The sequence below is a fragment of the Choloepus didactylus genome (genome assembly GCF_015220235.1).
Source record: "Choloepus didactylus isolate mChoDid1 chromosome 11 unlocalized genomic scaffold, mChoDid1.pri SUPER_11_unloc1, whole genome shotgun sequence".
Taxonomy (NCBI): Eukaryota; Metazoa; Chordata; class Mammalia; order Pilosa; family Megalonychidae; genus Choloepus; species Choloepus didactylus.
The window spans coordinates 4,693,712-4,718,865 of record NW_023637577.1 but is presented as its reverse complement, the minus strand read 5'-3'; the positions used below and the strand labels follow the sequence as shown (position 1 = coordinate 4,718,865).

At 44.0% G+C, this 25,154-nt stretch overlaps 1 protein-coding gene and 1 pseudogene across 3 annotated transcripts in view; both read right to left on the bottom strand.

The window, feature by feature from the left end:
• COL23A1 (collagen type XXIII alpha 1 chain) overlaps positions 1–25,154 on the bottom strand; it is a 389,555-nt gene that overhangs the window by 45,208 nt on the left and 319,193 nt on the right. For all 3 annotated transcript variants that reach the window (XR_005214814.1, XM_037823084.1, XM_037823085.1), the window contains exons 4-5: positions 3,360–3,367; positions 1,279–1,305 (exon numbers count right to left, since the gene is read on the bottom strand). Coding sequence is in view for 2 of the 3 variants with exons in the window: in XM_037823084.1 (XP_037679012.1) it covers positions 1,279–1,305; positions 3,360–3,367 (35 nt within the window). In the remaining variant the exon portion in view is untranslated. The remainder of the gene's footprint in view (positions 1–1,278; positions 1,306–3,359; positions 3,368–25,154) is intronic.
• On the bottom strand, positions 22,951–23,693 carry LOC119524381 (annotated as a pseudogene).

The following is a 25,154-nucleotide window of genomic DNA, read 5'->3' as shown; positions in this document are numbered from 1 at the left end:
TCCCTTGGCAGGAGAAGTTGCCAGGGACTGTGGTAGGGCCCGTGTGCTCGGGTGGGGGCTGAAGGTAAACCGTAGCTGGATTTCACATTTCATTCCTACCTCACTGTGCTCCAGGGTCCTCTGTCTGCAGACAACCTGCTGCCTGCTACTTGGGGAGTTGCCTCGATTCACAAAGACCCCAAACTCTCCTCTGGGCCAGCATGGGGCAGCTCTGGGAAGGAGGTAAATGCCCACCCACCCCCAAAAGTTTCCACGGAGTTTCAGAGGGCCGGCTTGTCATGCATTTTGGGCTTTATGTGCAGCTGTCACCTCCTCAGTCTCATTTAATCTCAACTGCTCATCCCATTTTACACTGGAGAAGACTGAGGCTCAGAGAGGGTGAGTGTCTCCCCCAAGGTCACCCAGAGGAGGCAGCAGAGTTGGAATGCAAGCCTGGGAGCCTGGGTCTCCCCGACGCTCAGGGCTGTTTTTTTTTTTTCCAGACCCTTCTCCATCACCAGCCCACCCCGATTCTGGACAGATCTGGTCACTGGAAAGGCTTCTGAACCCACTCACTTTCCCCTCCCAGCATTGTCCCACATGGAGGAGTCATAGAACAAATCTGTCCCCCAGTATGACAGTCCGGCTGTGCCCCCATTCCACTGATTAACCGCCCCCACACTTTCTGATGCCTTGGGACTTCTAGATGCTGCCAAAGTCACACATGTCGTCTTGCTTCTGATGTGGAGCCCGCTCAGCTGGGGCTGGGGACATTTTTTCCAGGTATAAGCTGACTTTCAGGTATAATTGTAAAAGATATGAGAAGTGATTCCTACCACCTCCTGCTCCAAAAGACAGGCTGGGTCCAGCCCGTCTCCCTTTCCCAGGGACGTGATGCAGTGGGTGGCGCGGAGCTTCCCTGCGCACAAGGGAGAGGCTGGAGGCCCAGCCTGTCCCGGAGAGAGGTCATTTCACAGCCCAGGGTTCGGGTTTAACTTGCTGGGCTGGAAGAAGCACTGTTTGGTGGATTCAAGCGCTCACGAGATCCCTTTTTGAAGCCTCTCTGCTTTGCCTCCGGGGTAGCTGGGGCTGGAGACAGCTCCTGCCAAGTCTGGGCCCTGCAGACTGCATGTCCCATGTTCTCTCTGCAGAGTGGACACGGACCCCCTCCACGGAGAGAGCATTTCTACTTGGAGGAAGAGAGGAGCACAGAGTTAAGTAAAGGCTCAGGGGAAGAAAATCGGCGTGAGAGAAAGAGACAGAGCAAAAAAAAAAATAAAGAAATAAAGGGCCAATTACCGGGTAGCCATCTCGTCCTGATTGCCCCTGTGGTAATTAATACATCATTAATAATCAGACTTTCAGCAGAAAACCATATGGCAACACTTAGGACCCAATCAAATGCCCAGATCCCTCCCTCACCCCCTGACCCCACTAAGTTCTGCTTGGTCTGCAGCAGAGGCTGCTGGGATCTAAAAACTCACTCCAGACAGGGAGGGCATGAGGGCTCCGAGGTTGGGGTGGGGGGGGAAACACTGCCCTTTCCCCGTCTCCCAAGGCCGGTTAGAGCCATGAGGGCACACTCCCACGGATGTCCTACCCACGTCAGCCAGGGTGTATGGCAAAGACTATGTGCGAACACAGGACTCCAGATGGCAGTGTCACAGCCACCACGACCCCAAACCAGGAACAGAAAAGGCTCTTAAATCAAGGTCTGCTCAGGGGCATACACAGAGCAGAGGCTCGTTTCCTCCTGGTGTCACTGGAACCATGTGAACCACGATAAGGGACCACGTTTCTATTTCTACCAGATGCAACTGCCTGCTCGGAGCGGTGACGCAGCCACCTCCCTCCCTCGTGGCACGTGCAGGTTGCAGCTTGAGAATTCTGCATTTGTGTAATGCATTTACTATTTTAACAGCCAAATAAGAAAACAACAACAACACATTGCACACTTCAGCGAGTTCACACAAGCTAGCTTCCACGTGAAGCCAGGAATAACTGAACAGTGAAAAACTGGCGGTGGCCAATGAATTGGCAGGGTTTTGTTGGCTGGCATTCCGGCTCGATGCGGAGCCCCGTACACTGGGAAGCCCGGATTCTGAGGGGTGCCCATCAAGAAATGCATCACGTGAAGTGGGAGTCAAAAATAAAACTGCTCATCAGAAAAGAATTCCTTTGGAAGGTTAGTTTTGGCTCAAGCTGACTGTCAATTGCTTCTTGAATTGATTCGTCAGGATTCATCAGGCTCGGAAAGGTTGCCAAGACGAATCAAAGCCAGATGCATCCCGTGCCTTGGAGAATGAATGTGATTTTGAGGGTTGCTGACAATTCCCCATATTCGAGGTGACCTCGGGGGCCAGCCAATGGAAGTTCAGGGAAGCAATCCCGCCCTCCCCACACCCCATGCCCTTCTCCGAAGTGTCTTAGTTCTGCAACCTTCTGAACACCCTCCCCAGCTGGCTGTTCTTGCAAGGGCTGAGCTGTTCAATCAGGGAGTAGAAAATTCTTTGGCAACCCAGAAAAACGAACCCCGGCACCCAGTGATCAAGCCCAACTTACTCTGCCTGATGTCAGAGCAGTTCTGACAAGCGAGTGAGAGAGAACGTTTGCAAATATCAATACTGTGGCCTTTAAAAAACGTGGACATGGTGCTTGGATTTCTACATGCCAAGTTGAGCCAAGGATTTAGTGAAGGGCAGCCAGGCTTGAGCCAGCTCTCGTGGAAGGAAAATGGTTGCAGAGTGCTTTACGGGAGCAAGACAAGCCCATAGAAATCTGTGCTTATGTTCATCTATGGCTTTAAAAGACCATGGCTGTGCCACAACATCTCAGCATGGAGGGTGACTTCAGACCGGGGGCAGGGTAAACTTTTCTTTAAAAAATAATCTTGGAGTGAAACTATTCTGTGTGATCCCGTAATGGCAGACACACAACACTATGCCTTTGTCAAAACCCACAGAACTGTACAAAACAAATGGTGAACCCCACTGTCAACTATGGGCTTTCATTAATAAAAATGTACCAATGCTGGTTCATCAATTATAACAAACATATCACACTGATGCAAGATGTTAATAATACAGGGAAATGTGTGTGTGTGTGGCGGGGGTGGTAGTGGATCTCAGGGAGTATGTAGGAGCTCTCTGTACGTTTTGCTCAATTTTTCTATAAACCTTAAATGGCTCCAAAAATAAAAAAGTCCATTACTTAAAAATAAACCAAATAAACAAACTACGGACCCTAGCTGGGACTGTTTTTTTTTTTTTTTTTCTGTAAGGACAGACCTCTAACCGAACATTATTTTCATGGAAGCACTATAGAGAGAGAACAAAATGTCTTATCTTTCAGGAGCGTAGAGTAAAATCCAAGACACTTACTGGAGGACCTGCAAGACAGAAGCAGAGAAGCCGCAGTCAGAATCCAAGGGAGCACAGCCATCGGTCACCCCTCCAACCAAGGATCTGATGCCGCCATGGGCTGTTTCCTGTCTCAGCCTTGCAAATAATTGTTTGGCCCCAAAGCCAACTGGCAGAGCCTGGGGACCACCTTGGCCCTTGGAGGACAGATCATCTGGGTGATGGCAGTTCCCACATTTACTGGTTCATTCACTCATTCTGCAAGGCGGCTGAGTCCTGCTTGCTGGTTGCTTGTGTCGAGTTTTGGCAACCCTGTTAGGAATCAAACTTTGTTCCTGTGTGAAGCAAAAGTTCTGCTGTTCACCAGGGGGTTGGTTCCTTTCTCTTGCTGGGGAAGAACCTGTGAAAGGCCCAAGGATGTGTGTGGCCAGAGCAGACATATGTGAGATATCATGGCCCAACCCTGGGGTTAGGTGTGGCTGAGCCTGGATGTGCACCTGGAAGTTAAAGGGGACGAGTCTAGAGACATGAGTGGATATTGGAGAAAGGCCTGGTGCAACAAGCTGAGATGTGTCTCATGTAGGTGAGGACTCAAAGATGATGGCAAGAAACCTGCAGGGGCCCTCACTTTACAGTTTGCAAAGCATTTTTCATGTCTGTTATTGCATTTGAACTTCTCAACAATCTGTTTTGAGAGATATGGTTAATATCTCCATTCCACAGGTGGCAAAACAGATGCTTGGAGAGATGTGACTTGTCAAGGCCATGCCATTGGTTAGAGGTGGAGCTCATTCTGGGATGAGGTCTCGTAACTGTCAAACTCCTATGCTTTCCACTAAACCCTGCCACTGCCAGCCAGTAACTTCTCTGCTCCCCATTAGATCCTGGATCTCACTCTGAAGAATGAGGCTGGGGTAGGAAGGCAGCAGGCAGGAAGGCAGCCAACAAGTATTTATGGATTGCCAACTGTGGGCTGGGTACCACTGGGGATAAGTAATAGGATACAGTGGTGAATAAAAGAGACCTGATCTTTGAATCTTAGGGCTTGAGTTTTCACTAGACATACAGGTATGTATGAAAACAATTACATAGATTAGAGAATCACAAGGAGCTCCAAGCATATAATAAGGGATCTGACCCAGGCTGGTCGGTCTCCAAAAGGGAGGACAGGCTGGGTCCAATGGATGAGAGGTGGTTATCTGGGTCCAGGAAGTTGGAGGGAGGAGTGTTGTTGAGATGGCAATGCTCAGGTGGATGATCAGAACATGCCAAGATCTTGGGGCTGTGTTACAGGGTGGGCTAGGGAGAGGCAGGACCAGCCACTGCACAGGGATGTGTCTCCACATTATGGTCCAGGGTTTGATTCCAAGGATGGTGGAGGAGTGATGGAAAGGGGCTGAGAGAGAAGGGAGATGCTGCTGCAGTTGTCCCAGTGGTAGGTGATGGTGGCCCAGATTAGGGAGCCTGCCATGGAGAGGGAGGGAGGTGACATACTTGTCAGAGAGGATAGTTGGGACTTGCTCATTGATTTAATGCTGGGATGGGGCAGGGGTGGGATTTAGGGAAAGGAGACAGATGGGACAAGGATTTTTGGCTTGCAAGACTAAAGCATGATGGTGCTTGTGCCAGTTCGAATGTATTATGTCCCCCAAAATGCCATTATCTTTGATGCAATCTTGTAGGGGCAGACATGTTAGCGCTGATTAGACTGGACTCCTTTGATTGAGTGTTTCCATGGAGATGTGACTCAGTCAACTGTGAGTGAAACATTTGATTGGATAATCTCCATGGAGGTGTGGACCTGTCCATTCAGCATGGGCTTTGATTAGTTTACTAGAGCACTATATAAACTCAGACAGAAGGAGTGAGCTTGCTACAGCCAAGAGGGACACTTTGAAGAACGCAGGAGCTGAGAGAGGAGCTGCAGCTTACAGAGGCAATTTGGAGACAGGCTTTGAAAGCAGACTTTTGCTCCAGAGAAGCTAAGAGAGGACAAAATCCCGAAGAGCAACTGAGAGTGACATTTTGGAGAGAAGCTGCAGCTTAGAGAGGAACGTCCTGGGAGAAAGCCATTTTGAAAGCAGAACTCCAGAGCAGACGCTAGCCATGTGCCTTCCCAGCTAAGAGAGGTTTTCCGGATGCCATTGGCCATCCTCCAGTGAAGGTACCCTATTGTTGATGTGTTACCTTGGACACTTTATGGCCTTAAGACTGTAACTGTGCAACCAAATATACCCCCTTTACAAAAGCCAATCCATTTCTGGTGTTTTGCAAAAATGCAGCATTAGCAAACCAAAACAGTGCTAATACCCAAAAATGGTAACACGGGGGGCTGAGGGTTCCCTAAGTTTAGACTAGGGGGCAGATCAAGGTCCTGGCAACTTGGACGTCCCATAGAGCTGACCCCTCTCTTTCAGCTGATGGCCAGGCTTCCTATTTTACAAAGAAAACAGAAGCTGCTGTGTGGACAACTCTATCATCCTCTGGGTGTCGGATGCACACCTGCTCCCACCCAGTCCTCCTCTCCATGGCCCTCAAGTTAGCTCAGAGGAACTGCCCCATCCCCTTCTACCTCCCCAGGACCCTGCTCCACCCATTGTTCTTTCTCTGTCATAGTGAAGCTCCCCCTCTCAAATAGATCCTTTCCAATAGCTTTCAAACATGCTCAAATTCCTCCTATTAAACAACCAACAATTTACCTTGTCATCCCATACCCTCCTCCTTCCTCTTTCCCTCTCAGCCAGATTGCTCACAAGAGGCATCGGCTCCCATTTTTTTGAATTGCTCATCTTCCACTCTCCTTGTGACTCTCTCTGAATTGGATTCCATCCGTCATTCCATCCTATCAAGGTCTCCACTGACCTGCCTCCACGCAATAAACCCAATGATAATGTCTCAACCTTTTTTTATTCAGCCTGTTGGCAGCACCCACAACTGCTGATGGTGCCCTCCATCTTGAAAGTACCTTCTTCCCTTGGCTTCCAAATGTCACATTCCTCCCACCTCCCTGGAGGCTTTGTCTCTTTAGCTGACTCGGTCTCCTCAACTCAGCCTTACACGCTAAAGTTCCTCAAGGCTCAAGTCTTGGTGTCCTTCTCTTCAAATCTCTCCTCTTCCCACTGCATCTCTTTTCTTCCTTCTCACCCATGCTCACTACAATCTGCAGTTGAGTCCTACATGTATATATCTCCAGCCCATACCATGCCTCTGAGTTCCAGAGTGATTTCCCCTTGACCAATTCAGAGATTCCAGAAATGAACATACAAAACCACACTCCCCGTCTTCTGTCCATAGACTCAGCCCTCTTCCTAGTCGTGCCTGGTCTTGGTGAAGGACCTCACCTCCCATCCAGCTACATGAACTGGAAAATGAGGATTCCCCCACGCCACTCCCCTCCCCAATCTCTTAGTACATCCACTGTTTGTTCCTCTGGAATCCATCCTCTGGAAGAAAAGAGGCAGTGGAGCAGGGGAAGGGGGGACTGGAAGCACTGGAGAGTAGGTTGGAGTGTTTGGTGGGGTGCTCAGGGGAGGCCTCCAGAGATGACATTTGAGCAAAGGCTTGAGGGAGGTGTAGGGCTTGGCCATGCAGCTTTTTGGGAAAAATGCATCCCAGGCTGAGACCACCCACGCTAAGGTGCCTGGTGTGTTTAAGGAACAGCAAGGCAGCTGATGAGGGCTGAGAGCATGCAAAGGGGGAGCAGTGGGAGGTGGGCTTCGAGAGGCAGCAGGACGAAGGGGACAGATGAGGTAGGGCTTATTGGCCTTTTCTAGGACCTTGTCTTTTCTCTGAGATGTGAGCCTTTGCAGTTTTTTTTTTTAATTCTTTCCTTTAATCTTTTTATTTTGAAATAATTTCAAACTTACAGGACAGCTGTGAAAATAATATAAACCCCATACAGAGAATTGCAACACACACCTAGCCTGCCAGATACCCAGGGCCACCAATTTTAACATTCCCTTGCAGAGTTTTGAGTTGAGACTGGACATATCTGGCTTACATTTTAAAAAGATCTCCCTGTGTGAGGGTGGGGGATGAGGGAAGGGGGTGAGGGTAGATCGGGGGGGCTATTGCAGTGATGCAGGGGAGAGATGATGGTGGCTGTGGAGGTGGTGAGAGGTGGCCGGATTCTGGATCTCTCTTGAGGCAGAGCCAAGAGGGTTTCCTGACAGACCGAATATGCAGTGTTGAGAAAGATGAGTCAAAGGAAGACACCACAACTGTGCCTTGAACCACCAAGAGGCTAGAGTTGCCATCAATGGTGGTGGAGAGGCTGCAGGGGTGGGGGCAGGTTTGGCTGGGGGTGCTTGGGAGACTCATCTACATTTAGAAGTCGGGGAGAAGAAGATGAGGTCCTGGAAGCTGAGTGGAGAAAGTGGATGGAGACTAAGCAACAATCGTGGGATTTCGCGATACAAAGAACACAGACAAGTGGAGGGATGGTAGCGAAAGTCTGATTGGGGAGGTTTTAAGAGAGAGGGGAGTAGAGGGACTGGGGACAGTGGGTGCTTTCAAGGAGTTCTGCAAAGGGGAGCAAAGAAACAGACCTTTGGCAGGGGTGTCTGTGGTGGTTTGATTGCTCCAATTCTTTCAGTGATGGTGGAGGAGGTGTTAGGGAGCTGAGGAGGGAGGAGAAAGGCCAAATGGAAGTGTGAGAGGCTGAATGGGTGGGGGGACACTGGCCCGATTGCCAGGGGCCATTGAGGGCCCACTGGGGCTTGTGGTTTTCAAGTCAAAGTGAGACTGGTCGGCATGGATGTGTGATTTTCTGCAGCCACGTCAGCTGAGCAGGGAGTGGAGAGTTGGGTTTCACCGGGGTTGGAGTTTCGCTGAGTGGGAACAGGGAGTGAAAGGGGCCCCAGGATAAGAGGCAGGCGACTGCCAGTGGAATTGAGGGGAGCGAGGGGTGAGGGACAGCAAAGAGGTGGCGGGATCTGTGGATTTGGACTCCTGGTAGGATGGAAGGATTGTGGGGGTCGGGGAATCGAGACAGTGGACTGGAACGTGTGAAGTGAGATCTCGTTATTGGGCAAGAAGACCTCTGGAGTGAGGGGAGGCCACAGAACAAAGAGGCCAGGGTGTGGGAAGGGGCTTCTCTGTGGATATAGAAATCCATAAGAATTTATCCAAAGAGGTGGCTGGTGACCCAGGGGTCTGAAATCAAACAGAAATGAGAGCGATATGCCTGGGATCAGAGATGGCCTCAAATACACTGACTCCTCTCCACTGCAGTTCTCCAAAGGGGGGCCAGAGTGATGTTTTTAAAATGCACATCTAATCAGGACACCCCTACTTCCACCCTGAAATCAAAACCTCATTTTCCCACTCTTCTTAGGACACAGGTTGGAATCCCAAAGATGGCTTTCCTCTCTCCGTGGCCAGGCTGCCTCCCAATCTCAGCAGTGAGATTCAGCGGTGGTGGGAAAATGGAGTGGCTATCTGGAAAAAAAAAGATCTGGATCCATGCCTCAGCATACACCAGGATAAATTCCAAACGGATCAAAGATTTCAATATGGAAAAGAAAATCCTTAAAAATCCTACAGGAAAATGTGGGAAAGTTCCTTTATGATCTTGGAGAGGGGGAAGCTTTCCTAGTATCAGTTCATAATCTAGAGGCCATAAAAGAAAAGCCTGATCCAACCATATAAAACTAAAATAATGCCTGTAAGGCGAAAAGTGTTGTAAATGAAATAAAAAGCCAAACTGGAGGAAAAAAAATACTAATTTATGTCACAAAGTATAGATACTTTGATATGCAAATTCTTCTACAAATTGGTTTTAAAAATATCAACAGCCTAATAGAAAAATTGTCAAGAGATATGGAGAGCTCACAGAAAAGAAAATGTAAATAGTTTGTAAACATATGAAATAAAAGCTAATCTTTATTCATAATAAGAGAAATCAAGATTAAAACTGCAATCATATTATATTGGAAAACATGGAAAAATCTGATGACCTACAGCATGAAGTAAAATAAGGGCAGTCACTTAACACACTGGAAGAGGGAGGATAAATGGGTACATTTTCTATAGAGGGTGATCTGGCACACCTATTAAGATTTAAAATTCATTTGCCAGTTGACACAGCAATTATCCTCCTAGAAATTTATTCTGTACCTATGTTAATATATGCATTCAGTTCTTGTTATTCATGGGTTCCGTGTTTGTGAATTTATCTCTGTGGAGGATTGAAGTATGTACCTTGACAAAGACATGTTCTTAATCTTAATCCAAGTCCCTGTGGGTGTGACCCATTTGTAAACAGGACACTTTGAAGATGTATTGTCAGTTAAGGTATGGACTCATTTGTGAAGAAGATGTTCTAAGATCCTATTTAGGTGGGTTCAACTGAGTCAGAGCAGACCTTAATCTGTATTACTGGACTGCAGAAGAAAACAGAAGCAAGAAGTCAGAGAAAGCCGCAGAGGAGCTCAAGGGCATCACTATGTGATGAAAGGCACTGATGGAAGCCAAGGAACCTCAAGGATGGTGGCAAACCAGCATCAGCATGCTACAGACTGGGGGAGAAAGCATGGCCTTGCTGACACTTTGATTTTAGACTTTCAACCTTCAAAACCATGAGATAATAAATGCTTGTTGTTTGAGCCAACCTATTGTGTGGTTTTGCATAGCAGCCTGGAAAACTAAGACAGCCTACTTGCTAACATTTATTTGTAACCCCTAAATCAACACTTGTAGTGCTTTTGGGGTCATTAGTGGACATGTGCAGAGCAGTGAAAAATCTGAGTCACCCACAGTACCTGTTCCCATCTGAGGTCAAACAAGGTAATGATCTCTTATAGGGCTCCAGTAAACTAATCAAGAACCAGGCTGAATGGGTGAGGTCACAGCTCCATGGAAACAACCTAATCCAAAGATTCCAACCTAATCAACACTAATATGTCTGCCCCCACAAGACTGTGATAAAGAACGTGGTGTTTTAGTGGACATAAAACACCCAAACTGGCACAGTGCCTTATGCAGAAAATATATGTGTTAGATCAGCTTCATTCAGGCATGAGTTATAGTGCTGTCAGCTGTGAGTTCAATGTTAACAAATCAATACTAAATATTAAATAATATGCCTTTCAACAGAAACACACACAAAACAAAGTTATGTATTGATTGGTGTGATGGTTTGGAGGCTTTATGGACCCCAGAAAGTATGCGCTTAAACTTAACCCATTCCTGTGGGTGTGGACCCATTATAAGTAGGATTTTTTGGTGACTAGGATCTTCAGTTGAGATATGACATAGCTCATTCGGGATCTTACTCCTCTTACTGGAGTCCTTTATAAAAGGAAAAAAGACAGAGAGAGGCTGGCAGACAAAAGCCCCAGAGAAACCAAGAGAGAAAAGCCAGAGAAGCTTAGAGAAGGACACACAGAAACTAGGAGAGACAGAAGCTAAAAGAGAGAAACACACAGAAACAGAGAGGAAACCACTGAAGCCAGAAGCTGGAAGCAATGAAACCTGGGAGAGAAGGGACAGACCAGCAGACCTGCCATGTGACGGAGGAGCTGAGGATGCCGGCAGCCTGTCTTCAGAGTCCAGGTATTGCCTGTTGATGCCTTGATCTGGACATTTGCACAACCTCAGAATTGTAAACTTGTAAGTTAATAAATCTCCATTGTAAAAGTTAACCCATTTCTAGTTTACTGTATTTCGTCAGCTTCAGCAAACGAAAACAATTGGTTGATGTTCTAGTTTGCTAATGCTTCCAGAATGCAAAACACCAGAGACGGATTAGCTTTTATAAAAGGGGGTTTATTTGGTTACACAGTTACAGTCTTAAGGCCATAAAGTGTCCAAGGTAACACATCAGCAAACAGGTACCTTCACTGGAGGATGGCCAATGGCGTCTGGAAAACCTCTGTTCGCTGGGAAGGCACGTGGCTGGCATCTGCTCCAAAGTTCTGGGTTCAAAATGGCTTTCTCCCAGGATATTCCTCTCTAGGCCAGAACTCCTCTTCAAAATGTCATTCTCGGTTGCTCTTGGGGCATTTGTCCTCTCTTAGCTTCTCCGGAGCAAGAGTTGCTTCCAACGGCCGACTTCAAAATGTTTCTTACCTGCAGCTCCTGTGCTTTCTTCAAAGTATACCTCTTGGCTGTAGCTGCTTGCTCCTTCTGTCTGATCTTATATAGTGCTCTAGTAATTTAATTCAGACCCACCCTGAATGGGCAGGCCAACACCTCCATGGAAATTATCTAATCAGAGTCATCACCCACAGTTGGGTGGAGCACATCTCCATGGAAACACTCAAAGAGTTACAATCTAATTAACACTGATAAGTCTGCCCACACAAGATTACATTATGGGGAGATGTCATACATTCAGAGTGGCACAGTTGATAAAAGTGTTGTGAACAGAGGCTTGCAGGAACCTAACCCTGTATTTCCCCTAGGTGAAATGGTTTCATATTTGCTAATTCACTGTTTGCGGTAACTTTACAGCACAAAACTACCGTGGGTAACAAGAATTGACTGTATGTAAAAGGAGAGGTGTCTGAGAATATTCATTTCAGAACTGTTTGAGATAGCCAAACGTTAGACACAACACAAATGGAACTGATTAAATAAATGATGGTAGCTGTGCCAGTTTGAATGTATTATGTCCCCCAAAACACCATGTTCTTTCACGCAATCCTTTGGGGGCAGATGTATTTGTGTTGATTAGATTGGAATTCTTTGATTGAGTGTTCCCATGGAGATGTGACTCAATCAACTGTGAGTGAAACATTTGATTGGATAATTTCCACGGAGGTGTTACCCCGCCCATTCAGGATGGGTGTTAATTGGATCACTGGAGTCCTATAAAGGAGTTCACAGATAGAAGAGCTCGGAGCAACTGAGAGTGACACTTTGAAGAGGAGCTGCAGCTAAGAGAGGACAAAACACCCCAAGAGCAACATTTTGGAGAATGCCATTTTGAAATGCAACCTGGGAGCAAGCAGACACCAGCCACATGCCTTCCCAGATGACAGAGGTTTTCTGGACACTAATGGCCATCCTTCAGTGAAGGTACCCGATTGTTGATGACTTACCTTGGGCACTTTATGGCCTTGAGTCTGTAACTTTGTAATGACATAAACCCCCTTTGTAAAAGCCAATCCATTTCTGGTATTTTGCATTCATGCAGCATTAGCAAACTGGAACAGTAGCTCTCTAAATGGAATACTACGCAAGTGTGAACTAATATGTACCAATACGGGATGATTTCTGAGGTATACTGTTAAGTTGAAGAAAAGGCCTAGAATGATATGTATAATATGCAGCCATTTGTGCTAAAAAAGAGCATATGTATATGTCCATTTGTTTAAACACAGACCATCTTGATCACAGAAGGAAAGTGTTGCCCCGGAGTTGGAGAACCTAGTGGCTGGAGGACAGGAGAGGCAGGGAGACTGACTTTCCACCATGGGCTCTCTCATGTCATTGGAGACACGTGTATGTATTTCTAATTTAGAAAAACAAATGAACCTTACTTTAAAAATGTCTGGAGGAACCTGTGTCTTTGGCTCTCCTCCCAGCCTTTGCTCCCTCTTCACACTCACCTCTAGGCTCACTTCAGTTATGTTTAGACTGAGCAGCCTGGGGCCTGGAGCCTGGTAGGAGCTGCAGCCAGAGGAGATGAAGAAGGGGCTAAGATAAACTGATAGGTCTTACTGAGCGCTCTTCTTGTGCTGGGAACTCCACTGTCTGCTTTCCCAGCGGATCTCCTGGAACACTGCTGCAACTTTACAAGGTATATTTTACAGAGGAGGGAGCTGAGGCTTAGAATAGCTCACATGCCCAGGGTCACGGCCCCCTCTGACCTGGACAGAACCCATGCAGTGTGACCTTGATCCTAGGAGAAAGAGCTCTGAAGGCTACCAAGCATCCCCTGAGGTCCCAAGGAGGGTGGGTGGCATGCTTCAATGGCCTCAGCTGGAGGGGGGCTGCAGCGGCCCAGTGCATTCCCAAGCCTTCGGCACCATCCTTGGTCTCTGGGGGGGTGGCAACCAGAGTGTAGTGGTCCAAGACTGATCCCATTGCTGACCACGTCTTGCTCACCCCAAGACACCAAAATGCACCCAAACCAACTCCCTCCCTTTGGTCTCCACCAGCCTCATGTAACCAGGTCACCATCACTTCCCACAGAAAGTAATGCCACAGCTTCCTAACTGGTCTCCTTCTTCCAGGCACCCCACCCCAACAGACAGGAGACTTTAAAAAACACCCACCTTGATTGAGAAAATCTTGACCAAAAGGGGGAAGAGAGATGAAACAAAATAAGGTTCCAGTGGCTGAGAGATTTCAAATGGAGCCAAGAGATCACTCTGGAGGGTATTCTTATGTGCTATGTAGATAACACTTTTTAGTGTGTTGGAATAGCTAGAGGGAAATATCTGAAGCTGTTGAACTGCCACCAGTAGCCTTGATTCTTGAAGACAGTTGTGTAACTATGTAACTTACGTGGAGTGACTGTGCAATTGTGAAAACCTCATGGCTCCCACTCCCTTTATCCAGTGTATGGACAGATGAGTGGAAAAATGGGGACCAAAACTAGATGAAGAAAGTTTTGGGTGTTCTTTTTTGCTTTCATTTTTCTTTTGGAATTTGGAAATGTTCAAAAATTGATTCTGGTGATGAATGCACAACTGTGTGAGGGGGCTGTGAACAACTGTACACTGTGGGTGACTGTGAGATGTGTGAATATATCTCAATTAAACTGTATTTAAAAAAAAGTAAATGAACAATGGTGGGAAGGAGGGGAATGGGATGTTTTGGATGTTCTTTTTTGGTTTAATTTTTGTTTTATTTTTTGGAGTAATGAAAATGTTCAAGGATTGATTGTGGGGATGGATGCGCAGCTATGTGACGATACTGTGGACAGCTAATTGTACACTTTGGATGATTGTATGTTATGTAAATATGTCTCAATAAAATTGAATTAAAAAAAACAAAACAAAACGAAAATGCCCACCTCATTCCCCGGCCTTCCTACTGCACTTGGAATAAAATCCAAACTCCCGGAGCAGCTTTCCAGCATGTCTACTTCTCATCACTCACCAACCCTGTACCACCATGCTCCTGCTCCCCCTTCTCCCCTCAGTTCCCCAAAGGCACCAGATTCCTTTGGCCAAAGACATTCACTTTCCTGTTTCCTGTGGCAGCCCAGGTGGGCCTCGGCTTAAACGTCACCACCTTGGAAAAGCCTTCCACAACTGTCAACTCCGAAGACGCCTCCTCTCCCTTTGTCTCTGTCACTTCCATATTGCAGCTCTCTGATTATTTCCTTCTAAGCATGTATTGAAATCTTTCATTATTAAATTCATTTATCAGCATGTCATTTATTGCCAGTCAGTCCCACTGGCAAGTTGACTCCTGGAGAGCAAGGACCACGTCTGTCTGCTTTTCCACTGTGTCTCCACCGCCTGGTACGGTGCCTGGCTGGCATATGTGCTGAATGGTCAAGGAGGAAGCAGGGTGACAGTGCTGAGCAGCGGAGCAGACCATGGCCTCTCCTAAGCCCTCCCACCTGACTTCCTTGTCCTCCATCGCCTCTGGAGACAGAACCCACAGCCTGCAGCAAGCACAGCCTCCAAGACTGACAGGAGGGGGTGGAGAGCTTGGCTCGGGCTGTCCAGGGACCCTGCTTAGAAAGCACAGCTGGCTGCCTGGCTCTCAGCTAACCACGTGGTGGTACCTATATAGATTCAGCCCTCCTGCACACAGCTTTCAAACATGTGCTTCAGGCCTTGGCTGAATCCGTTTACTTTGCTGTCAGGAGTCTGGAAGCAATTACATAATAATAATAATAATGAAAAAATGGGAAGTAAATACAATGGATCCGAGGGAATAGATGGTTCAGTGATTCTCTGGCCTCTTTTAACTGAACTGATGCGGCCTGACAGGTTTTCGCAAACCTGGAACCATGCCCACTCACCCCTCGAGGTTAGAAGGGAGAGCATGGGTGGGCAAGCTGCTAATCTAATGTTGACAGGTCAGCCAGGGGCTGGGTCTGGGGGCCCATGATGCCCACCTCGAGCTCTTAGGCCCTCTGGGACCAATCATTTCTTGAATGTTTCCCACAGGGTGTGTTCTGGCTTTCTTGAAAAGCAAGCTGGGAGGATACACTCCCAAACGCTGCAGGTGGCCGGCAGCTTCTGCCCTTTGAAGCAGGAGGTGAGGGCTGGCCCTGGTGGCTGGAGGCTGTAGGGGCCGTGTCCCTGCTCACAGCTCCACCCCTGCTCCTCTCTGTTGCTCTTGAACTCCTAACTGCCCTCTGTCTGCTCCCTGCCGTGCCAACAGGCCCCGGTTCTCACCGAACCCTGGTCTCTCCTCATTAGGTAAGGTACCGCACCCTAGCTCCTGATTCTTGGAAATCCAAACCCACCCCCACCATGAGGACAACAACTATCATCCCATGTCCCTCTAGGGCTTTGCCCCAAAGGAGCAGAGTGGGTCAAAGGCTTTTAAACCCAGTTTGCAGGTAGATGAAATGAGGTTTGGAGGTTGGTAAATCCAGAGCCAATCACAAGTTAGTGAGCCAGGCACTTAACTCAGTGTGCTAGTTTGGATGTATTATGTCCCACCAAAAGCCATATTCTTTAATGCAATCTTGTGGGGGCAGACGTATTCGTGTTGATTAGGTTGGAATCCTTTGATTGAGTGTTTCCATGGAGATGTGACTCAATCAACTGTGGTTGAAACGGTTGATTAAATTATTTCCATGGTGATATGGACCCCCACCCATTCAGGGTGGGTCTTGATTTAACAACTGGAATCGTATAAAAGAGCAGCTGAGAGGGACATTTTGGAGACTGCTGCTGAAAGCAGACTTTTGCTGACACTTTGGAGATGGTAGCCCAGTGTTTGTTCCGGAGAAGCTAAGAGAGGACAAATGCCCTGAGAGCAACATTTTGAAAAACACACAGGAGCTCAGAGAGGAGCTGGAACACAATCCGGGATCAGCAGCCACCAGCCACGTGCTTTCCCAGCTAACAGAGGTTATCCAGACGCCATTGGCCTTCCTTCAGTGAAGGTATACTTGTGTTGGTGCCTTAACTTGGAAATTTTCATGGCCTTCAGACTGTAAATTTGTAACCAGATAAACCCCCTTTATAAAAGCCAATCCATTTCTGGTATTTTGCATAATGGCAGCATTAGCAAATCAGAACACTCAGCTTTAATTTTGCCATGCTGTAGGGGAGGTGTAGAGGCCTTAGAATCCCTCTATCCCTGCCTCTCAGGGATGCTATGAGGATTAAATGAAATATTGCATGCAAGGTGCTCAGGACAGCATTATAGCATTCTCTAATACACATGTGTGCACACTCATATCTTAGGAAGAAGATGAACATGGCTGATAATTACCTTTGCTTGGCTTCATTTTGCAGAACAAACCCCAAATGCACAACAGGTTTGAAGAATCTGCTGTTTAAATGGCATCCCAGATGGGCCTCTTGGCTATGCTGGGATTGTCGGATACAAGGCTACTCCTTGGAATCCAGGGTCAAGTGTGCTAGCCTGGGAATGGAGATTGGCTCTGGGAAATTACTTTGCTTAGATTCTGCAGGGCAGGCTTTGGAAGGCAAAGGGAAACCCAGTGAATTAAAAAAAAAAACAACTAACAGCTTTAGTGAGATACAGATTCACATACCATAAAATTCACTCTCTAAAAGTGTAAAATTCAGTGTTTTTTTTTTTTGTTTGTTTGTTTTTTTTTTAACTACATTCACTGAGTTGGGCAACCATTCCTGCCATATAATTCTATTTCTCCTTCAGTTTTGAAAGATAGTTTGACTGGATATGAGATTCTTGGTTGATAGTTTTCTTCTTTCAATACTGAATATGTCATCCTAGTGCATTCTGGTCTCCACTGTTTCTGATAAGAAGTCTGCTATTAATTTTATCAGGGTTCCCACATACATGGTGAGTCATTTTTCTTTTGCTGCTTTCAAGATTTTCTCTTTGTGTTTGACTTTCAGCATTTTTTTTTACAATGCTATGTCTGGGTGTTTTGGCTCTCTGCAGGTTTCCTACTTGAAATTCATTGAGCTTCTTGGATATATAGATTAATGGTTTTTAGCAAATTTGGGAAGTTTTCAGCCATTATTTCTTCAAAATTTTTTTTCTGCTCCTTTCTCTTTCCTTTTCTGCTGGTACTCCCATTATGTGTATCCTGATGCACTTAAAGATATCCCAAATTTCTCTGAGGGTTGATTCATTTTCCTTCATTATATTTTCTTTCTGTTCCTTGGATTGCGTAATTTTGATTGATTGATCTTCAAATTTGCTGATTCTTCTGCCAGTTCAAATCTACTCGAGTCCCTCTAAAGAATTTTTTCATGTTATTGTACTTTTCACATCCAGAATTTCAATTTGGTTCTTTTTTCCTAATTTCTGTCTCTTTCTTGATATTCTCTATTCAATGAGACGTTGTCTTCACACCTTGCTTTATTTTTTGAAGCATGGTTTCCTTTAGTTCTCTGAAAATATTTATAAGGGTTTTGATTTTTCTTGTGTATGGGTCACTGTCATGGTTCCTGTTTCTTTGCATCTTTCATAATTTGTTGTTGAAAACAGGACATTTAAAATAATACATTTATAGCAATTCCAGACACTGATTCCCCTCCCTTTTCTCTGAAGCTTGTTTTTGTTGTTGCTTTGGCTTGTTTATTTGTTTTATGATTTTCCTCAGAGGTTCCATCACCTTAGGATGACATTGGTGGTAGCAGGATTCTTTTAGATTCTTTCCCTGTTACACTGCCCACCTCATTTGGAATTTAACCCCACCATTTAGGCTCCCTTCATTACTGGCTGATTGCTCTATTGTTTTTGACATTGCTCAGCAGTCTGATCCAATTAAATTCAGCAGGGGTAGTTTTTGAGGCTAGTCCTTGAGGTTTCTTCTGATCCCTGGGAGGGCTCTTCTTAGTTGTCTCTTTTCCTCTCTGATGAACTAGCTGGCCTGTGGTTTAGTTTATTGCTCTTAATTAAGAGTAGCTATTGTTTTCAGGAGTGCCCTTAGGCTTAAACTTCCCCAACCTCTGTTGCAAATAAAGTCAATTCCTCCGGGAGCTTTGGAGCTCTCTTTTCTTACGAAATGCATCTTCCCCAGGGCAAACTCTCTGAACCACTACTCTGGGCTCTGGGTGGGACTGCAGCCTCTGTTCTCCTTGGCTTGCCTCTCCCTCGCCGTTCCAGGTGTGGAACCTCTGCCTTACAAGCTGGTGGGGCCAAGTGCAACCGGGCCGCATTATTATAAGCCTACCATGCCTAATGGTGGGGCCTCTGTCCCATGGGAGGGGCTGGGTGGAGGAAGGGAGCCCCTGAAATCTCAGCTGCAATTACCAGGAATTTAGCCTCTTCAACTAGGAGTTGGTCAGGATGAGAAGCTCTGGCAGTCTCCTCTGCCCCCAATCTGGGGAGATACAGTAACCCTTGATTGGGAGCTGAAGGGAGAAGGCACCCCATTTCCTTGGACCTGCACAGTTCCATCAGGCTGAGCTGGAGTAGGGGATGGGAGGAAGTGGGTTGTGGCTCAGATACCACACACTCTCGCTGTTCTTACTAAGTTTTAGTAGATTTTCTTGAATAAATATTTCTTTATTTGCTGTATGCCCTTAGGACAATTTCCAGAGATTTAAAATGCCTGTGGTTTTTTTTTTTTTTTTTAAATAGTTTTCAACAGCTTTGCCTGTTTTGCTAGGAAGTGAGTCCGCAGAGCTGCTCACGCTATCATTCCAGAAATGAAACCAGTATATAAATTTTTTCCTTAAAAAATTATTGTAGTAAAATATATATAACATACAATTTGCCATTTAAACCATTTTTAGTGTGCAATTTCAAAAAAACTTTTATTATGGAGATATATATATATGTATCTCCATAATAAAAGTTTTTTATATATAGTTTTTATATATATATATAAACTTCCCATTTAACCACTTGCATGTGTAAAATTCAGTGAAATTAATTACATTTGCAATATTGTGCTACCATCACCACCATCCATTCCTAAAACTTTTTCATCCCCCCAAACAGAAACTTCTGAACCCATGAAGCAATACTTCCCCACCCTCCCACTCCCTGGCCCCTAGTAACCTATAATCTACTTTTTGTCTCTATGAATTTATTCCAGGTATTTCACATAAGTGAAATCATACAAAAGGTGTTCATTTGTTTCTGGCTTATTTCACCCAACATGATGCCTTCAAGTTTCATCCTACTTGTGGGTTTCTGATACATGCCCTTTATCAAGATAAGGAATTTCCCTCCTATTCTTAATTTGTTGAGTTTTATTTTTAAATCCTGAAATGCTGTTGAATTTTGTCAAATGTTTTTCCTGCATTTATTGAGGTGATCAGTGCCTTCTGCCCTCTACTTAATCTACTGTATTACATTGTTTGATTTTGGATGATATGCCAAACTTGCACTCCTGAGATAAATACCATATGATCATGGTGTATAATCCTTTTTGATATGTTGTTGGATTAATTTGCTAGTATTTTGTTGAGAATTTTTGCATCTATTGTATAAGGGATACTGCAGTTTTCTTTACTTGTGATATCTTTACATAGTTTTGGTATCAGGTTAACACAGACCTCCTAGGATAAGGTCAGAAGTGTTCTCTTCTATTTTTTGGAAGAGTTTGTGAAGGATTGGTATTCATTTTTCCTTTAAGTATTTGTTAGAATTCACCAATGAAGCCATCTGGTTCTGGGCTTTTCTTGGCAGAAAGTTTTTTGATTCCTGATTCAATCTCTCTACTTGTTATAGGTCTATTCAGATACTCAACATCTGAAATATCTTCTTGAGACAGTTTTGGCAGTTGTGTCTTTCTAGGAATTTGTCCATTTCATCAAAGTTACCTAATTTGTTGCCACACAGTTCTTCATATGATTCCCTCATAATCCTTTTCATTTATGTAAGGTCATTAGAGATATCTCTTTTACTTCTGATTTTAGTAATTTCAGTCTCCTTTTTTTTCTTGGTCAGTCTAGCTAAGGGTTTGGCAGTTTTGTTGATCTTTTCAAAGAATCAACTTTTGTTTTTATTGATTTCCTCTAATGTTTTTCTGTTTTCTCTTTCATTTGTTTCCACTCGAATCTTTTTTTTCTTTCTTCTGTTTGCACTGGTTTAAGTTTATTCTTCCTTTTCTAGTTTCTTAAAGTGGCAGTTCAGATTATTGATGTGAGACCATTTTTCTTTTCAAAATAAGGGTATTTAAGCTATAAATCTCCCTCCAAGCAGTGTGTTAGTGACATTCTATAAGTTTTGGTATGTTGTTGTTACAGTCATCTCAAAATATTTTCTAACTTCCCTTTTATTTTTTTGAGCCATTATTTAGAAGTGTGATGTTTAATTTGCACACATTTGTGAATTTCCCAAATTTCCTTCTGTTATTGATTTCTAATTTAATTCCCTTATTACTCTGTATGATTTCAATTCTTTTAAATTTATTGAAGCTTGTTTTATAGCCTAATACATGGTCTATCCTGAAGAATGTTCCCTGTCCACTTAATAAGAATATATATTCTGTTGTTGTTGGTTGGATTGTTCTATAGATGTCTGTTAGGTCTAGTTAATTTATAGGGTTGTTTGAGTTTTTTATTTCCTTTCTGTTATTTTGTCTAGTTGTTCTATCCATTATTTAAAGTGAGTCATTGACGTCTCCAGCTATTACTGTTGAACAAACTTTCTCCCTCCAATTCTGTCAGGTTTTGCTTCATGTATTTTTGAGTTCTGTTGTTAGGTGCATATAAGTTTATAATTGTTATATATTCTTTTATCATTACGTAATGTCCTTCTTTGTCTCTAGTAATAATTCTACTGATATTTTGTCTGACATTAGTGCAGTCACTTCAGCTCTCTTTTGGTTAATGTTTGCATGCTGTATCTTTTTCCATCATCTTATTTTCAATCCATTGTGGTTTGAATCTAAAGTGCATTTCTTTTAGGTAACATATAGTTTATTTTAAAAAAATATTATATATTTAAACTTTTATCCATTCTTCCCTTCTGTCTTTGATTGAGAGTGTTTATCCATGTACATTTAGTATAACAATTCATAAGGTAGGATTTGCATCTGCCAATTTGCTATTTATTTTCTATTTCTCTTAGGATTTTGTTGTTCCTCTCTTACTCCATTACTGCCTTCTTTTTTTTGTTAAATAGATATTTTATTCCCTTGTTTCTTTTACTATATATTTTGAGCTATTTTCTTAGTGTTGCACTGGGGATTATAATTAACATCATAGTTTTTAAAAAATCTAGCTTTAATTAATAACAATTTACTTTTAATGACATAAACATATTTTGCTCCACTATTGCTCTACTCTCTACCTCTTCCTTTTTATTATTTTTGTCATTCAAATTACATCTTTATACATTATAAGCCCATCAACACAGCTTTATCATTACTGCTTTATGCAGTTGTCTTTTAAATCAAAATGATGACAATAGTCACAAACAAAATCACTTTCATACTGTCTGTGCCAGTTTGGATGTATTATGTCCGCCAAAATGCCATGTTTTTTAATGCAGTCTTGTAGGGGCAGAGGTATTAGTGTTGATTAGGTTGGACCCTTCTGATTGAGTGTTTCCATGGAGATGTGACCCACCCAACTATGAGTGACACCTTTGATTAGGGTGTGACCTGTTGATTGAATGTTTCCATGGAAATGTGGCCCCGCCCATTCAGGGTGGGTTTTGATTAGTTCACTGGAGTCCTATAAAAAGAGCTCACAAACAGAGGGACCTCAGAGCAACTGAGTGTGACATTTTGGAGAAGGCCATTTTGAAATACCACCTGGGAGCAAATGAAGAAGGCACCAGCCACGTGCCTTCACAGACAACAGAGGTGTTCCAGACACCATTGGCCATTCTTCAGTGAAGGTACCCCATGGTTGATACCTTAGCTTGGACACTTTTATGGCCTTAAGTCTGTAAGTCTGTAACCAAATAAACCCCCTTTATAAAAGCCAATCCATTTCTGGTATTTTGCATAATGGCAGCATTAGCAAACCAGAACACTGTCGTTTATATTTACCTGTGTAGCTACCTTCACTGATGCTCTTTATTTCTTCGTGTGGATTTAAGTCATTGTGTTGTGTCTTTCATTTCAGCTTGAAGGACTCCCATTAGTATTTCTTGTAGGGTAGTCTGCTAGCGATGAATTCTCTCCATTTTTGTTTATCTGGAAAGTTTAAATTTCTCCTTTTTTTTTTTAAAAGAAGATTTTCATGGTTTTATAGTATAATGAAACATTGAAACATCTGAACAAACCTAAATCTGGGCAGTGAAGCAGTTGCTTTCTCTTTTACTTCTTTGGATTACTAGAGAAACTTGCAGGTATACTGAAAAAAAAAAATAACATTTTGCATTACAGTACTTAGGTCTTTCTTTCCAAGGCATGCACTAGTACAACACAAACTTCTCCTGTCAGCTGCAACTAGTCTAACATCCGAACATAATTCACTGCACCTCCATGGCAGCAGTACACTGCATCACTCCCACCATGGCCTTGCTCATTAGTGTTGATATTTGGAGCATCTGGAGGAGTGTGAGTAGTATTGAGAAGAGTAGGGGGAGGAAATAGCATGAGTGCCTGGCTGAGAGGAGGTCAGCCAAAGTTGTGTAGGGCAAGCTTGAACATGTCATTGGTGCAAACCCAATTATTGTTGATCTTCTTTCATGGGAACATCTGGTAGAACCCCATGATGGGGCTTTCATTGGCCTTGAGCTGACTCACAACCATGCTGATGATGCAGCTGTCTGGCGTAGGCTGATGGTCTTGCACTATGATGCTGTGCTGGATTTTCTGGAATCAAAGGCTAGGGAACTTCTCCAAAATGACAGCTTTTCCCTGGAACTGCTGTTCTTCACAAATAAGGCAAGATGTGACAATGCAAATTGAGCCTAGTTGGGTTCTGTTGTTATCAAATAGCTGGTAGTGATGTTGAATGAAGCTGGATCCAATCTGCTCCCAAACTGGCTTGTCTCCCTGGAGCAACACTTGGCGTCACTGGGACTTTCAGGATAGCTTCTCCTACACCTCTTCCAAAAGGGTGTCTGACCACACTATCTCCCGCTTCACCACAAAAGGCTGCAGGTTGACTGAGGCCAGGCTCCTCGAGGAGCAGAAATGACCTAGATGACCTTTTTCCCACTAAGCATTAGCCATCACTGATCCTTAGGTCTCTGGTGGATGGTGGAATTGGATTGAACCTGGTTTAGTGGACTCCAGAGCCAGGACCCTTGGTGACAACTTAGTCCTAGGGGCTGGCACAATGGCAGTCTCTCTTTCATTTCTGAAGGATAGTTTTGCTTTACATAGAATTCTTGGTTGACATCCTTTTCTTTCATCACTGAATATGTTTTATCACTGCCTTCTGGCCCTAATGGTTTCTTCTGAGAAATTAGTTGTTAATCTTATTGGGGATACCTTTTTTTTAAATGATAAATTTTTCTCTTGCTGCTTTCAAGATTCTCTCTTCATTTTTGCCTTTTGGCAGTATACCTATGATGTGTCTAGGTATGGATTTCTTAGAGTTCATCCTATTTGATGTTTGTTCAGTTTCTTGGATGTGTTGATTAATGTTTTTCATCAAATTAGGGGAAGTTTCTGGCCATTACTTAGTCAAATATTCTTTTTTGTCTTTTTCTCCCTTTCCTCTCCTTCTAATACATTTATTTGATGATGTCTCAAATGTCTCTGAAGCTCTGTTCCTTTTTCTTCATTCTTTTTTGTTTCTGATCCTCAGACAGAATAGTTCCAATTGACTTATCTTCAAGTTTGTTGTTTCTTTTTCCCACCAGCCCCAAACTGCTGTTGAGCCCTTCTAGTGACAATTTCATTTAAGTTATTGTACTTTTCAGCTCCAGAGTTTCTACTTGGTTCTTTTTTGTACTTTCTCTTTTTTTATATTCTCCATTTGGTGGAACATCATTCTCATGCTTTCTTTAGTTCTTTAGACATGGTTTCATTTAGATCTTTGAACATATTTATAATAGTGTATTTAAAGTCTTTGTCTAATAAGGCCAACATCTGGGCTTCCTCAGGGACAGTTTCTATTGGCCATTCTTTCCTGCATCTTTTTTTTTTTTTTTTGGTAGTTGTTGAAAATTGGACATTTTAAATAATAAAATGTGGCAATTCTGAAAATAGGATTTCCCCCTCTCTACCCAAGATTTGTTGTCATTGTTGCAGTTTATGGTTGCTTCTCAGTGGCTTTCATCTAAACTATGTATTGTTTGTCATTGAGTATGACCACTGGAGACTGCTTGGTTAGCTTAGTGGTCAACGAATAAAGAGATTTCCTTTAATGTCACAATCCAATAAGTCTTTGACAAAGGGCTCTTTGTGTGTAGTGGGGCATGTGCTGGTTTGAATCTGTTATGTACCCCAGAAAAGACCAGGTTCTTTTAATCCATTCTTGTGGGGGCAGACCCACTGTGGGTGGGACCTTTTGGTTAGGCTATTTCGATTGAGATGTGACCCAGCTCATTCAAGGTGGGTCTTAATCTTTTACTTGAGTCCTTTGTGAAGAGGAGAAAAGATAGTAAAAGCCCAGAGAGCAGAGAGAGAAATGTCCTGGGAGAAACAAGCAAGGACTCACAGGAGCTGAGATAGAAAACCAGTGAAACTAGAACCCAGGAGAGAAGGACCAGCAGATATTGCCATGTGCCTTCTCATGTGACAGAGGAACCCCAGGTGCCAGCAGCCTTTCCTCAGAGAAGTTATATTCCTCTTGATGCCTTACTTTGGATGTTTTCATGGCCTTAGAACTATAACTTTGTAACCTAATCAATCCCCATTAAAAAAAC